The sequence below is a fragment of the Echinops telfairi genome, unplaced genomic scaffold (genome assembly GCF_000313985.2).
Source record: "Echinops telfairi isolate 266 unplaced genomic scaffold, ASM31398v2 ScPeMD7_7420;HRSCAF=8458, whole genome shotgun sequence".
Taxonomy (NCBI): Eukaryota; Metazoa; Chordata; class Mammalia; order Afrosoricida; family Tenrecidae; genus Echinops; species Echinops telfairi.
In genome coordinates, this window is record NW_022111320.1 from 31791551 (window position 1) to 31806763 (window position 15213).

Genomic DNA, 15213 nt, shown 5'->3' on the forward strand with positions numbered 1-15213 from the left:
GCTGCCAAAGCACTGAGAATCCTAGCCCAGCCAAATCGGCACAAAAACCAACTATCACAATATTAAAAATGCATTTTCATTTAAATGCGGATGTAGAAATATTAGAAATGTATTCATAACTTTAGTTTTCTGGAAGTACTTTTAAGAGCTTTTTGAATCACCACAACTATTAACTATGGAGTCCTGGTGGTGCAGTGGTAACTGCAACCCGCGTGGTCAGCAGTTTGAAACCACCAGCAAAAGGCTGGGCTTTCTGCTCCTGTAAACAGTGTCCGTCTCAGACACTCACACTCTGGCCACTGTGAGGCAGCTACCAGCCAGCGCTGATTGCACGGCAGTGAGTTTGGAGCTACTCTAATTAGGGGTTCTGAACCTTCCTCACACCACGACCCATTCAGACAGTTCCCCATGTGGTGGTGACCCCCCCAACCACAACATTATTTTCATTGCTACTTCTTAACTGTAATTTTGCTACTGTTATGAATCATAATGTAAATATCTGATATGCAGGATGTATTTTCTTTGTTACAAATTGAACATAATGAAACATATTAAAGCACAGTGATTAATCACAAAACAACATGTAATTATATGTTGTGAAATATTTATGTGTTTGCCGATGGTCTTAGGGAACCCCTGTGATAGGGTCATTTGACCCCCAAAGGGGTCGCGGCCCACAGATTGAGAACCACTGCTGTTGTATCAAACAGAGGAAATAGTCTAAATTTTCATATCGTTTACATATGCCTGTTTTCCTATCTTTTATATATCCAAAGCATTTAATGGATGTATTACATTTCTTTACTGGGTTTTAAAGTATTTTTAAAGCAAAAATGAAGTTATTGTAAATATCTCTTTATTAGCCTTTAAACTGCCAGCATAACAAATGGCTTCATATTCTCTGCCAAGGTGGCACTTTTAGCAAGTTCAGCTAGAACCATGGCGAGTCTTAAATGCGTTTTCAGAACGCTTAAAAATTTATGACGTTTCACATGGTAAGGAATGATTCCCCTTTGGGCAACTTTAACTCACCAGTGCAAAACAGAGTCGGTGACTTTCCAGCAAAGGAGAAGAGAACAAGCCTAATAACGATCCTGATGCCTTTGCTACAGTTTAAAAACCAAGATCAGTGTTCTCTCGCTGCTCATTGCTCAGGGAACCTGCTGCGATTGTCCAAGCAGACCACCCCTTCGTGTTCCCCTATGTCTTTGCCAGTTTAAAATGTCACAGACTTATACCGTGGTGACTGCCATGAACTGCGGGACCCGATGCCACCTGGCAGCCAGCACCTGTGCTCCACAGGGGAATCATCTTGCTTTGGACTGGTGGTGGCCTTTCCTGTCCAGTTTCCATGGAGATAGATCTGTGAAAATCATCTATCTTAAAAGGCAGGGTGTTAAAATCCTTACCCTGCCTTTACAGATCCGACATCTGTTTGCATCAAAATGCAAATGGTAATCTTAAGACCAGCAAGCTAAGAACAAAACCAGCGGTTCATTAGCATTTACTGGAAACCCAAATCTATCTTTGGGAACATAAGGTGACCAAAGTACATATGTTCACTTTGATGTATGATTGTTGCTGTGGTAAGACTTATACAGCCAACCCAAGCACTAGGTTCAACTCTGTAGGTATGTTTTGACTGTTCTGTTTAATAAATTATTTGAAAATATGCATACAGCCACTTGAAAATTTAAACATCTGCCTCCCAGAGAAGAGGCAGGCAATATGGTTCGAGCCCCTTTAAATTGCCATTTTAACAACCCCGGTTGTTGCCAGCAGAAAGGAAAAAAAACAACCGTGATGGGAATAAAAGTGTGCTGTGCTCAGATGAAAAGTATACCGCTGACTGTCCTCTGAGACAGACTGTTTCTTTGGCAGTAGGGATGGTCGTGGTGAGAAACCGCTCAAACCTCAAAATGAATTTCAGGGGATTTACTTGGCTTTAAAGATACATTCAAATGGGGGAAAGCACCAGGTCAGACAAGTGAACACATGGTGACCCTGGAGACAGCGACAGTTAGAAGGCCAAATGAGGGTGTCACAACAAAAGTCACTGGTGGGTTATCCAGAGATTCCCAACATTACTGGCTCTCCACATCCTTTTGAGGAAAAAAAAAATTACTCAGCAGTCCCCTGGCAATGAAACACTTCTGCACTCTAGGTTATCATCCAGGATAAAGTGTAGGTATCTGCTTTGCCACACACACACACACACACACACACACACACACACACCACCCACCCCCACCCCACCCCTGTCCCCAGCGGGGACCCCTCCAGGGCCGCAGGGGTTCTTACCACCTACTTGAGGAAACCCTGGGATAAACAGTGGTTGAGGTCAGAAGAGGGAGCAAAGAGGAAAGGATTTCTGTTGGATGCATGTGCATAGGTTTGTTTAAATGGGCTGTAAAGATGGGTTACAAGAGCTCAATGCAAAAGTTCATTCAAGCACAGAGATTTACAATCGTCGCCTCAAGATACTTAAAACGCCTATCTTCTCGACTGATTTCGAAAACATCCAGTTTGATGGAAAACATTTCTTGGGGCTGTCTGGTGTACAGGCTTGTGACAAAGATAAATAACAAATAAGTGAGTAAGTGAGTGAGTGAGTGAGTGAGTGAGTGAGTGCCAGGGCTCCTTCCTCAGAACTGCTAGCTCAGTCGAAATCTTTCCCGAGACCTGACCACTTCAGGTAATCATTGTGTTAGGTCTGGGGTGGATTCCCTCGGTTCTTCTCAACACGGAAAGAATTCACACAGCGGAAGCATTTCTGCAATCCAAGCCACGCTTCCGAGGAAAAGGGAAGTTCAAGGATGACCTTCTCAGAAGAACCGCATGGCGGGGGTCCATGGGAAAGTGTGCGACTGAAAATGGCCACTGCAGCCCCTTCAGGGGAGCGGAAAAACACGTGGAAGGAGAACTGGGACAGGATGGTGAATCCAGAGTGGAGCCCAGGGAGAGGGCGCAGCCTGAGCGTGCACAGAGAGCCCAAGAGAGTTCTAGCCCAGAGAGGTGCCGGGGCACCCCGCCCTCCGCCCTGCAAGAGAACACCCCAACAAGAGGGTGGCTGCCCTCAAACTGGGACTTATCCCCTCTTATCGCCACTGGCTGGGGAGGCGTGTTTGAGGGTGCTGGCTGATCTTATTGGCTGAGTTTAGGTGCACCTCTGTGCGATGTAATAATGCTGGTGCCTAATGTGGGTGTGCCCAGGTTGGCCTCCACCTGGGCCTAGGTGGCCAGGGTGTGCCCATGCCCAGTTCTGGATTTTCTCAGAGGTGTCTAATGTGTGCCTGATTTCTTTCCAACCCCTGTATGGTGGCACAGGACAGCTAATGTTCATTTAGCAGAGGCATGCGGTGGAGACAGTTGTCCCTAATGGTGGCTATCTTTCAGTGGGACTGCTAACTACAAGGCTGTCCGCACCTGTAAAGATGTACAGCTTCAGAAACACTATATCAAGTTCCTATGAATGGGAATCAACTTAATGACCATAGCTTTTTTTTTTTAGTTTGTGTTTTTTGGTTTGCTAGTTTAAAACAATCATGATAGGAATATATCTTAAGGCCACTTTATGCAAATACATTTGGGTTAAGAGGCCTTCCTGGCTTGACTACAGAGACTATCTCTTCCTGGCTGCCCATGGTTACCAGGCAGATCAGGAGCCCCAAGTACTAGCATTGTAATGTTTGGTTTTAATTCTGATGAATGTAGCAGAAACATGGACTTTAATTCCGGCTTTTTACTTTGATGCAAGATTCAGGAGAACTCTTGGACAGGATGATGGAGGATGTAACTGCTCACCCCTCTTTCTCTGGACGTCCTCCTTACACGTGGCCTGGGTGACTGAGATGAAACAGAACACAGTATGAGAGAAAAGCTACACTTTTCAAATTGACTCAGGTTTCAGGGTGGTAGATTGTAAGAGTAGTCTTATCATTTGCATGTTTATATTGATAGTCTTTAAACTTAAAAAAATTAGTGAATCTCCTCTCAATCAGTACTATGGCTAAATATCAACTTTTTTCTAGAACAAGATGTTAATTTAAATCTTGTATCAAATGGGGGAGCTGTGGAGTATGGTTGGTCTACTGTATTTTGGGAGAATAACAAGCGGATGCAGTTCTTTAGAAAAACCAAAATGGAATCAAACTCACTGCCATTGAGTGGACGCACAGTGGCCGTGTGTGTAAGACAGAGTAGAATTGGCCGCATGGGTTTCCAGGACTTGACATCTGTCCAGGAGCAAGCAGCTTCATCTTGCTTCTATGGAGGAATTTGAGCTTGTGATGAGTAGCGCAGTGCATATCTCACATGCCATCAGGGCTCCTTAGTTCCACAGAAAGAACCCATGGGTTCTACAAGTTGGAGGGAAAACGATAATAACAACAAAAACATGCTGAGACGGATGAGATTCCACTATGTCTTTTCTTGTTTTTGGGTTATAGTAACAGTAACAAACAAAAGCCCCCATGTGTGTGGAGCGCTGACTTCAAGGAAGTCATTGCCTTCTCTCGAATTGTTTCTTCATTAGTAAATGGGGGTTGCTTATGGGATTCGTTGAGCCTCCAATGAAATGTCTATAAACATTTCCAATTAAAAAGCACTATCCTAGGACAGCACTAGTGGTGCCAGTATTTATTCTGGCCTTATGGTTGTACTAGATGCCTGAGAAGGTATCCTTTCATGCCCTAAAGTCTTTAAACTTGTATTTCCTCACTACTAAAATAGCACCTGCTTGGTAATAGTGCCAGAACATACAAAGCATAGCTAGTAATATTAATGTTCTATTCCAAATGTCCTATTCTTTATATAGGTCATTATATTTATGAGGGGCTCTGGTGGCACACTGATTAAGCGCTCACTGTTAGCTGAAAGTTTGTTCAGTGAACTTGCCAGCGGTCCCATGGAAAAAGATATGGCAGTCGGCTTCAGTACCGAGTACAGCCCTGGGGACCCGTGGAGCGGATGCATGCTGTCCTCGAGGTCCCTGCAAGTTGAAATGGACTGAAAGGCAAAGGGTGTGGTTTGGCGTTCGGTAATGTCCTTGTGGACGCAATTAACTTATGTCGGAGTCGTCATTCTGTGTCACATTTCAAATCTTCCTTGAAACCTTTAAAGATGATATGCTGTCCAATCGCTTTCTAGGACTGTTCTACGAATGAAATGCAAGTTGACTGAATGTTAACTTACTTCATGTTACTGTAGTGACTTTTACAGGAGGTTAAATTCATGCCACTAACAACAACAACAACAACACAACAACAACAACAAAGCAAACTCACTGCCATCGAATCGATGCTGATTCACAGCAACCCTACAGGACAGGGTAGAACTGCCCCTGTGAGTTTCTGAGAACTGTGTTTATAGAAGTAGAAAACCCTGTGCTCTCCTCCTCAGAGTGGCTGGTGGTTTTCAACTGCTGACCTGTGGTTAGCAGCCCATTGCCCAACCCAGTTTTCTACCAGGGCTCCTTTTGGGCATTAGAGGCAGTGAAAGCAGTTCTCTGTTAAGTTGAATATCAGCACCAACAACCCCAACCCCAGAAGTGGTGCCATTAAATCAGATACTCTCATACTGACAGGGCCCAGTGCTAGGAAAAGCCCTTTCAGATGGACCCCATGAGCGCACCAGACAGTCATGTGTCTCACATACGGCGTATTGCCTTCCACTTTGGTTTTGCTGTTAGGTGCCGGTTAGTTGGTTTCAATTCATAGTGACCCTCTCTGTCCGACAGAATCAAACAGCGCCAGCTTCCTGCACCACCTTCATCTTTCCAATCTGTCAAGGGCAGCAAGTAGTCAGTCTTGGACACAACTGCCCGTGGCATTTGGTTTTGAGAAACAGAAACCTCTGGTGTTCAGACAAGGGAATTATCAAACCAATGCGTCTCTGCAGGCACCTTTCCCCTCCTGTCCGCCTGCCAACCCATCGACTTGCGATGGAAGTAGGTGTGGGCTTGTGTTAGTAGACTAGAGAAACAAGTTCATAGACACTCATATGTATGTAAGAAAGAGCTTTATATACAAGAGAAATCAAAGATTGAGAAAACATCCTAGCCCAGTCCAGATTAAGCCCATAAGTCTGATATTAGCCCTTATGTCCGATACCAATCTATAACGACCTCTTCAGACTCACAAAACATATGCAATGACGCTGAATGCAGGAAGATCATAGGCCAGTGGGTGGAAGGTTTTGTGGAACCAGTGGCAGTGTGAGCATCTCAGAGCTGGCAGGCGGTCTTTATGTGGCTCCTCTGGCTCCAGAGCTCTAACTCCATGTGTCTTATCAATGGAGATGTCTCACAGGGAGTGAGCATGTGTCTCACCTCCAGCGAGCTATTTGTCTCCTTAGCACCTTCAAATGAGGTTCTCAAGATGTGACCTGATTGTCAGGCTAAACTCTACCCCTTTACTCTTAATCCTTTCAAATTGACAACAGATTATGTAATTACCACAGTGCTCCTCCCTTTTTATTGTCTGTTTCTCTCCTAAATTAAACTCATCCCCCTTTTGCTAATCTCTCATGCACACAAAAATCATTCTTCTCATCTGTTTTAATGTTTGGTCATTAAAGAGACAAAATCTCTTTATCTGCCTCTTTCTATATCTTGACTTCCTCTTTTGATTCAGGGTGTGAGTCAAAGGACATCAATCATTATAACAGTTTTATGAAGTTGGGTCTTAGGGTTGGCCAAGGTACAAGAGAACTATATAAATGTTGACATTTAAGGGCATATCAAAAAGTATTGTTACTGGGGTTCCAGTTTTACATATGCCCAGGTTTATTTAAACAAATGAAAACATATTTTTGTGGTTCCTCTGGCTGCAGACAAGCTCTATTGACTTAGTCTCATTAGGATGTGTTCCCCCCTGCCCCCCCCCTCCAAAATTGGCCAATCAAAACGGAAATCTGCTGGTCTAGTTATATTCAAGGCAGAGAGGTCAGCTCAGAAGGTTATGGTGAATATATATTTCTGAGATTCCAAAGGGGTAGTCTTGATCAGTTTTTCTTGAAGTACACAGTATGATGCTGGGGCTCTTTAGGAAGAGGTTTTCTGAAAATGGACACCAGTGCATCGGTGAGATAGAGGTGAGGCAGCTGTGCCAAGGATTCTTTTTGCTTTCCCCCACCGAGGGTGGCCAGGGCTGTCCTGTGAGCGTCTCACTAGGCAATCTGACCTCATCCACCGTGTTGCCCTGGTTTTTCTACTTCAGACTTAGGTTTGTGCCTTAAGCTCCAAAGAACATTTAAAAGGATCACGAATTGAGCTCCTGAGGAGACCAGCCTGCCGTTTTGATGTGATGTCAATGAAGAGCGCAGAGTTCTTCGGGGAAGCTCCTCAGTCAGAATGTCGAGACCTAAATAGAAGGAATGCTGAGGAACAGTGGACTTGTGTTTTGCCATGTTTTTGCTTCGTGCATGTGCCTGTGATGTTGTAGTGATACTTTTGGACTTACACTCATAAAAAGAGATCACAAGGAGCTTGGTGCTGTTAACGACGGAACTTTCAAACCACCCTGAAGGGCTTCATAGACTCCCTAGCAGTCTTGCTTCTCTAATGAAACCTGCTTCAAGCACTAGGCTGCAGGATGCATTTTAAAAACATTCCCCAACTGTGCTGTCTTCCTCTGTTTGCATTGACGATGCTTCATGATGGGCCCTTCCTTCTGTCGTGTTTGGGGTGATGGGTAACTGATGGGTAACGTTACTTGGGCTTTGAGATGAGCTGTCGTGAGCCTCAGCGACCCTGCTGTCCACTCTACTCTAACCTTTGACTTCAGATCCCGTCGTTCCTTGTGTTCATCGGGATAAAGTAAGTTATAGTACGCTAATAGATAAACTCTGTAATTTCCTGGCCTATTGAACACAGTAGGGATTTGTTTCCCAGTTCTTATAGTGTGACAGGCCAGAGGAGCCTCCTCCACGCGTGCTTGGGTCATCGGGAAAGGTGAGCACTGCACTCTTTGCAGGAGGAGGAAGCACACTGGGTGTGAACCGCCTGCCTTCCTGCCCAGCGACACCAGTCACCCTGTGGCTGTAGCTGGAAAATGGAGGGGAAGAGGAACCACAGAGGTGGCGATGGGGGTGGAGGTGGTGGGTGGAGGCAGCGGTGCTGGTGCTAATAATTGTGTCTTTCGTTTTTGTTGTTCTTGTCCTGAGTTTTGAATTCGGTTCTTGTTTTTAAAGTTTGATTCCTTTACCTCTCTTTTCAAGTCCTTTCTCTTGAGTTTGAAGCAAAACCAAGCATCATTTTGGTCTGATCCGCCACACCTCTAAAAAATAAAACAACCTCTAAAACCAAACCCACTGCAATAGAGTCGATTCAGACTCATAGCAATGTTACCTAGGGTTTCCAAGGCGATAACCTTTCACAGAAGCAGGAGAACGTCACCTCTCTCCCTCTCGGAGCGCCTGGTGGGTTTGTGTACTCAGCAGCATGTCCAGGGCTCCTTCCTTTGACCCTGAGGCCCCGGATCATGCCGTGTGTCCTCTGTTGTGCCTCTCCCACACTTCACGTCATCCCTCTTTCCTCTTTGCTTCCCAAGACCTTTGATGTATTTATGTAAATCTAACTTGCAAAGCATTACGAAATCAATTGTTGAAATTCCTCATTTTTATCCAGTCCCCCTATTTTCCAAGACTTTGCAATGACTTCCTTATTAAATCTTAGTCATCCTTGCTCAGCCCTAATACATCCCAATGAGTCCCCTTCTCCTCCTAGATGACGTCGGAGGTGGCTTGTCAGGAGCATTCCCTCACAGACAGCCCGGGGAACTGTGTACGCATGCTCGGAGCTGTCCTTTGTTCTGAAGTAGCAGATCCCTTCAGCACATGAGCCAGGGCTGGGCAGTCTAGTCTAGTACAGGTATTGTGAGTGCCTAAAAATCTGATTAATGCATCTCCCCTTGTAAAGCTAAGGAATTCATTTTCTGTATGTATTTGATAGATCATTCAGTTTCTAGGTGAAAATAATATCTGTAAAATGCAAGCATAAGATAGATGGAAGCAGACTTTGCAACGAGAGCAAAATCATGCATTTTACTTTGGATCGCCGCATGAAGAATTGTAGCATATATCTGTATGCCACTTAGAGTAAAAGCTAAATTATATTCAGGTCTTGTTGAGTGACTGTTGTTCCATTGGCCATCAAGAAAAGCTTCCAGGGAGCTGTCTGGGCAGCATTAATGATTTGGTTATAATGAGTGTTTTCTCATTTCACGCAGCTTCCTCCAGCCTTGCATCACAATTTGAAAAGAAGGGTTATAGAAAGATTCAAGAAATCCCTCTTCAGCCAGCAGAGTAACCCTTGCAATTTGAAATCTGAAATTAAAAAGGTACGGTATTGTATGCATAGGGATTCTTTTGGTGAATAAACACACTATACAACTTGTATTTTATTTCTCTTTTATTTTAGACTTGAAACCCTATCTCTGTTAAGGGATATTACCACTGCTTAGGATATTCAATGGAGGATACATCGTTGCCTCTAATTTTCTTACCTCTATTTCTGTAGCAATCATTGTCAGAAGATTGCTAGAAAATTCTTTGACCAGTATCGCATATTTGCCTAATACCAAGTGTTATTGGAATAGTTTTCATTTAATACATATTTTATCACCTTTTAAGAATGTATTGCAGCATTTTATTAGAACGGTACTCAGCAAGCTTCTAATGGAAAGTTTGGGGCTGAATGTTAGCCCCTAGTAGGGTTTGTCACTCTGAACAAGTCATTTCATCATCCGGAATCTTGGTTGTTGTTTTTTAAATTATTAATCATGGGGGTTGAAGGTTCTTTCCATCTTTGACTTCTAGAGCCTTCTAAATCTGGGGTACCAGTAAATATGTCTGTTGATACAGGTAAAAACTAGATCAGAGACAGGGAAAGTAACCAGATGGGAAGGGAGAAAGAAAATCGTTTACCTGTGGGGTATATTCAGTGACAGGGAGTCCCTCTGTCCTGGCTCGTGGCCATATTGGATGCAGCCCTGGAGGCGGCTGTCACCATCTCTCAGAGTCTTGTGTTCCTGAAAGGCTCTGGGCATTAGCACTTTGAGGTCCCTGACTAAAGAAGATGGGTCTCACCCTAGTTTCGTCTTTTTGAATTGTGTCATATACTTAAATTTGGCTTAGTGATGCCATCAGTGGGTTTTTCTGTTAAGGTTTCTTTTTTCTCCTTCCTGAACCCATGCTTACTTAACCCATTCCCTTCATTATTCAGGAAATACAATGGACTCTTGGATACAAAATGGAAACAGTACATTTTTGCTTTGTTGTCTAACAGCATCAGTACATGCATACACACACACACACAAACACACATTCACATACACACTCACACTGACTCATGCACACACCACAAACAGACACACACAAACACACGCTCACACAAACACACACATGCACACATAGTCACACTTACACACCACACACACACACACACACACACACACTCAATCAATCAGAGTTTGCGGTGTGGGTGGTTGAACACAGGTGCAGGTGAACCATGCATGAACCCCTTCATCAGAGATTAGAGAGTGGAGATTTCTTTCATGGCTTCTATTGGCAAAACGAACCCAGAAGCAAAGCAAGAGGCTATCCAAACAGAAGTGGAAGAGACCTCCATTACTTCATGATATTTACATAGTGTCTCCTGAGTTCCAATCCATTTATTTTAGAAACATTGAAGCTCCAATCTCCCGTTGTAAAGACCACATGTTGCTAGGCTTTAGTATTATTATTCAAATGGTATTTTGAATAATCCCATTTGCACACAAATGTATTTTTAACCTAAATCCGTTTTACAGGATGGAAGAAGTGCCTGTTGTCTTTCCTTTCTCCCTGAGAGAGAAGAGATTCACTTCAGTGAAATTGCCTTTCTCCCTGCCTCCTAGCCTGCCCTCCTGTCCATTGTGCCGCAAGTCTCCCTGGAGCACTTCCCTTCGGCTCCCCTGCCTCCACCACCCCCCTCTTGTGGTGGAGTGGCTTCTGATTCATGGCAGCCTGTGTGTGTATCATAGAAGCTATGGGCTCCATAGGGTTTTCCATGACTATTTTTATTTACTTATTTGTTTCCAGAAGTAGATCTCCAGGCTTTTCTTCCGAAGCACCTACCTCTGGGTAGATTTGAGCCTTCCGTCTCTCGATTAGCAGCCACAGACATAACCATTTTGGCCACCCAGGGTGTCCCAAGTCATTTGAGAATGTTTCACTTTTCCCGAGCAGAAGCACCTCCTGCAGCCAGGTGAGGGGAAATACAGGTGTGGGGGCATTCCATGAGCCCAGTGGAGAGAGACCCATCCTCATCTTTAATTTGGTTGAAAGGTAGAGAACACTATCTTCAGAAGAGTACCGTGGGTCTCTACACATGTAGTACAAGCTCGTGCTGGGAACATGTGATGGGGACCTCCAGGCTGGCCGGGGTCTCTATGTGGATTCTGATTCTGGGGCTACCAAAGGGGAACCCTCGGTTTCCAGGCTCAGCACATGACCCACACAACTATGGTCCTAGTGTTCCTGAGTCATCTCCCGTGACGGTGGATCTTGGTGTAGATAGACCCTCCTCGGCTGGGGTGGCAGGCCTCCCCTCCCGTGTGCTAATGACAGCTCTAACCTGGGAGATTCAAATCCTTCGTACTCTTCACCACTGAACCAAGAAGTTACCGCCTCCAGTTAAAACCTTTTCTTTTCTCCTTTGGGCTGCTAACCAAAAGGATAGTATTTTGAACCCACCAGCCACTTCTCAGGAGAGAGACTAAGCTTTCTACTTCCATAACGAGTTACAATCCCGGAAACCCGCAGGGCCAGTTGTACACTGTCCGGTAGGGTCGCTCTGAGTCAGAATTGACTCAATGTAGTGAGTTTGGCTTTGGGTGTCTCTTACTTGAGTCACTCTGTCAATCATGTGATTGTGTTCTACATAGCTATTAAACTACCTTCAAAGTCCACATGGAAGAAGCACACCAGCCTGTGTGATCACGAGGTGTTGATAGGATCAGGTATCAGGCATCAAAGAACAAAAAAAATCATATCATTGTGAATGAGGGGGAGTGCAGAGTAGACACCCAAAGCCAAAGCCCATTTGTAGGCCACTGGAGATCCCCTTACAGAAGCGTCGCGGGGAGGAGATGAGCCAGTCAGGGTGCAGTGTAGCAATGATGAAACATACAACTTTCCTCTAGTTCTTAAATGCTTCCTCCCCCCCCCCCCACCCCCAACTATCATGATCCCAATTCTGCTTTACAAATCTGGCTAGACCAGAGGATGTACACTGGTATAGATAGGAACTGGAAACACAGAGAATCCAGGACAGATGATCCCTTCAGGACTAGTTGTGAGAGTGGCTATACCGGGAGGGTGGAGGGAAGGTGGGGTAGAAAGGGGGAACCGATTACAAGGATCTACATATAACCCCCTCCCTGGGGGATGGACAAGAGAAAAGTGGGTGAAAGGAAATGCCAGACAGTGTAAGATATGACAAAATACTAATAACTTATGAATTATCAAGGGTTCATGAGGGAGGGAGGGAGGGGAAAATGAGGAACTGATACCAAGGGCCCAAGTAGAAAGAAAATGTTTTGAGAATGATGATGGCAACAACTGTACAAATATGCTTGACACAATGGATGGATATATGGATTGTGATCGGAGTTATAAGAGCCCCCAATAAAATGATTTAAAAAAAGAAAAACAACAACAACAAAAGCTGCCTTATTTTTCTGTTTGCCCTGAAGGGAGCAAGTGTGTCTTTTTGATCCTTGATTCCTCAGAGCATTAGTGCCCAGCTCACAGTAGGCATTCAGTACATAACTAGGGACACATTGGAAAAGTCCCCACCCTACCTAAGCCCAAACGAGAAGAATTTGTGACCCTGGGATCTCCCCATTTCTGGAATAACCCTTGGCGAAAGATCTTTTTTTCTTTTCTGGATTGGACTTTTTTCTTTCCTCTTTAGTCATGCAAGGTGGCCCAGGGGCACAGTAGGTGAGCACTCAGCTGCTAACAGAAAGATGCAGCAGTCAGTTTCCATTGGGATTGCTTTCCGTTGTTGGTGTTTTGTGCGCAATAGAACGACAAGTGGCCTGGCCCTGCGCCGTCTTCACAATTGGTAGGGTTGAGCTCACGGTTGCAGCCACCGTGTCTGACCATCTGGCTGAGCTACTTCTTTTTTGCTGACCCTTCTACTTTACCAAGTGTGACGTACTTTCTAGGGATTGGGCTCACCTGATAACATGGCCAGCATTCACGGGACAAAGGCTTGCCTGCCTCGCCCCTAAGGAGCATTCTGGCTGGACTTCTTCCAAGATAGCCTACAAAACCCTATGAGACCATTCTACGGCATCCTAGAGCATCACACTGAGTCCAAAGGGACTCAATGGCAGTGGGTGCCCTGGATGGCACACATCGTTCACATGCTTGGCTGCCAGCCAAGGTCGGCAGGCGGGATTCCCTGGTACAAGTGGGGTCTTCCTGAATTGGAATTGGCTCCTGGCAAATGGTCGCTCTTTACGGTGAGTGTGGAAGCAGGCAGCAGTGATAGTCCATCAAATGCCCTTGATGTTCACACTCCCCTTTGAAACATCTCTTGAACTCCACAGACCCTGTGTCTCCACTTTGGAGGACCTAGAGTTTGGAATGTAACACACATTTTCGATGAGTCCTATCTGTTCAAATTTACAAATGTCCTAACATGTCTACTAAAAAGAAACTAAGCCAGTGGCAATGAGCAAGCTCAGCATGCCCGGCTCCTGGAGAGCTAGCTGGTCACCACTCTAGGGCGGGAGCTGTGCGAGGTGAGCCTGCATTTTCTTGATGTAATGAGAGAGAGAGAGAGCAGGGATGCTATGACGGCCGACCGAGGCTGGGTCAGAGGGTTCAGTGCCCTCTTGAAGAGGCTTCCACTGGTGCTCCATGGGGGTAATTAGAGCACTGATAAGAATCATTACTGCAGTGGACTGAAAACATTAAATATGTTTAAGTCCAGGAGTTCATAATGACACTCAACGGTAATCCCTCCTTGGTTACCCTTGGAGTAACCTTGAGAGGTAGCCAACTCCTTATTTTGAAATTTATTTACAAAAGAAAATAACAGCAAGCACTTTTCTTTTCTTTTCTTTATGCATTCTGTCAGAGTTACTAAATGGTTGATGAGGGGCTATGTCTCATTGTAGAATTTCTTCAGCTAATAAGTGCTGAAATTACATTGGGATAACACCATTTTGCAGCCCCTAGTGAAACATTGTACCTAGTCTCCCTTCATCCTGATGGCACACAGCGACATAAGACATAATCACCAGTGGCTGTTAACATAAAAAAAGAGGCATTATATGCCTCCCAATGGAAGCATGAAGCAACTTCTATGAAGCATTCTTGCCCGAACCTGGAATCGAAATGAATCAGACTTCTAGGTGAATTCACTGCCATCCAGACAATCCCAACGCCTAATGACCCTATAGAACAGAGTAGAACTGCCTCCTATAGGTTTCTGAGACTGTCAATGTTCACAAGAGTAGAAAACCTCATTTTTCCCCTGAAGAACCACTCGTGGTTTCACACTGCTGACCTGGAGGGCAGCCACCCTACTTTTAACCCTCTGTGCCACCAGGGCTCGCCCTTAGATAAGGGGTCAATAAACTGCCACGCTTGGGCCAATGTCAGCATGATGATTTCATTAGTAGATTTTTATTGGAACCCAGGCACACCCATTTGCTTCTACCTTGTCTGTGGCTGCTTTCTTTCCGTAGGGGTAAAGAAGAGGTAGGAAGGGAGGCAGAGGAATCATCGATGAAATTAGAGCAGCCATGTTCACGATGGGCGGTGGATATTTTTACTGTGAGATGCTATTGTGTTGTTTCCAACCCACAGTGACCCTATATGCCATGGAACAAACCACTACACCATCCTCCCCGTCATGGTGTGTTTGAGCATGGTTGAAATCACTGTGTCAGTCTCCTTCAGGCTCTTTCTCTTTTTGCTGACTCTTTGCTTTCCCAAACATACTGTCCTTCTTCAGGGATTGGCCTGCTGACTTGTCCAAAATACATGATACGAAGCTTCACCATGCTTAACGACTTTGAAGGAACATTCTGGCAATACTTATTCCAAGACACATTTGTTTGTCCTTCTGGCAGTCCATGATAGTTTCAGTACTCATTACCAACATCGTAATTCAGATGTGTCAACTCTTCTTCAGTCTTTATTATTTTGTTGTCC

The 15213-nt window shown here is 44.8% G+C and overlaps 1 protein-coding gene across 1 annotated transcript in view; it reads left to right on the forward strand.

Moving 5' to 3' along the window:
- The window catches only part of NEK10 (NIMA related kinase 10), a 232817-nt gene that overhangs the window by 202586 nt on the left and 15018 nt on the right, over window positions 1-15213 (forward strand). Inside the window, exon 31 of the mRNA XM_030887662.2 lies at window positions 9228-9338. Within this exon, the coding sequence (XP_030743522.1) occupies window positions 9228-9338 (111 nt within the window). The remainder of the gene's footprint in view (window positions 1-9227; window positions 9339-15213) is intronic.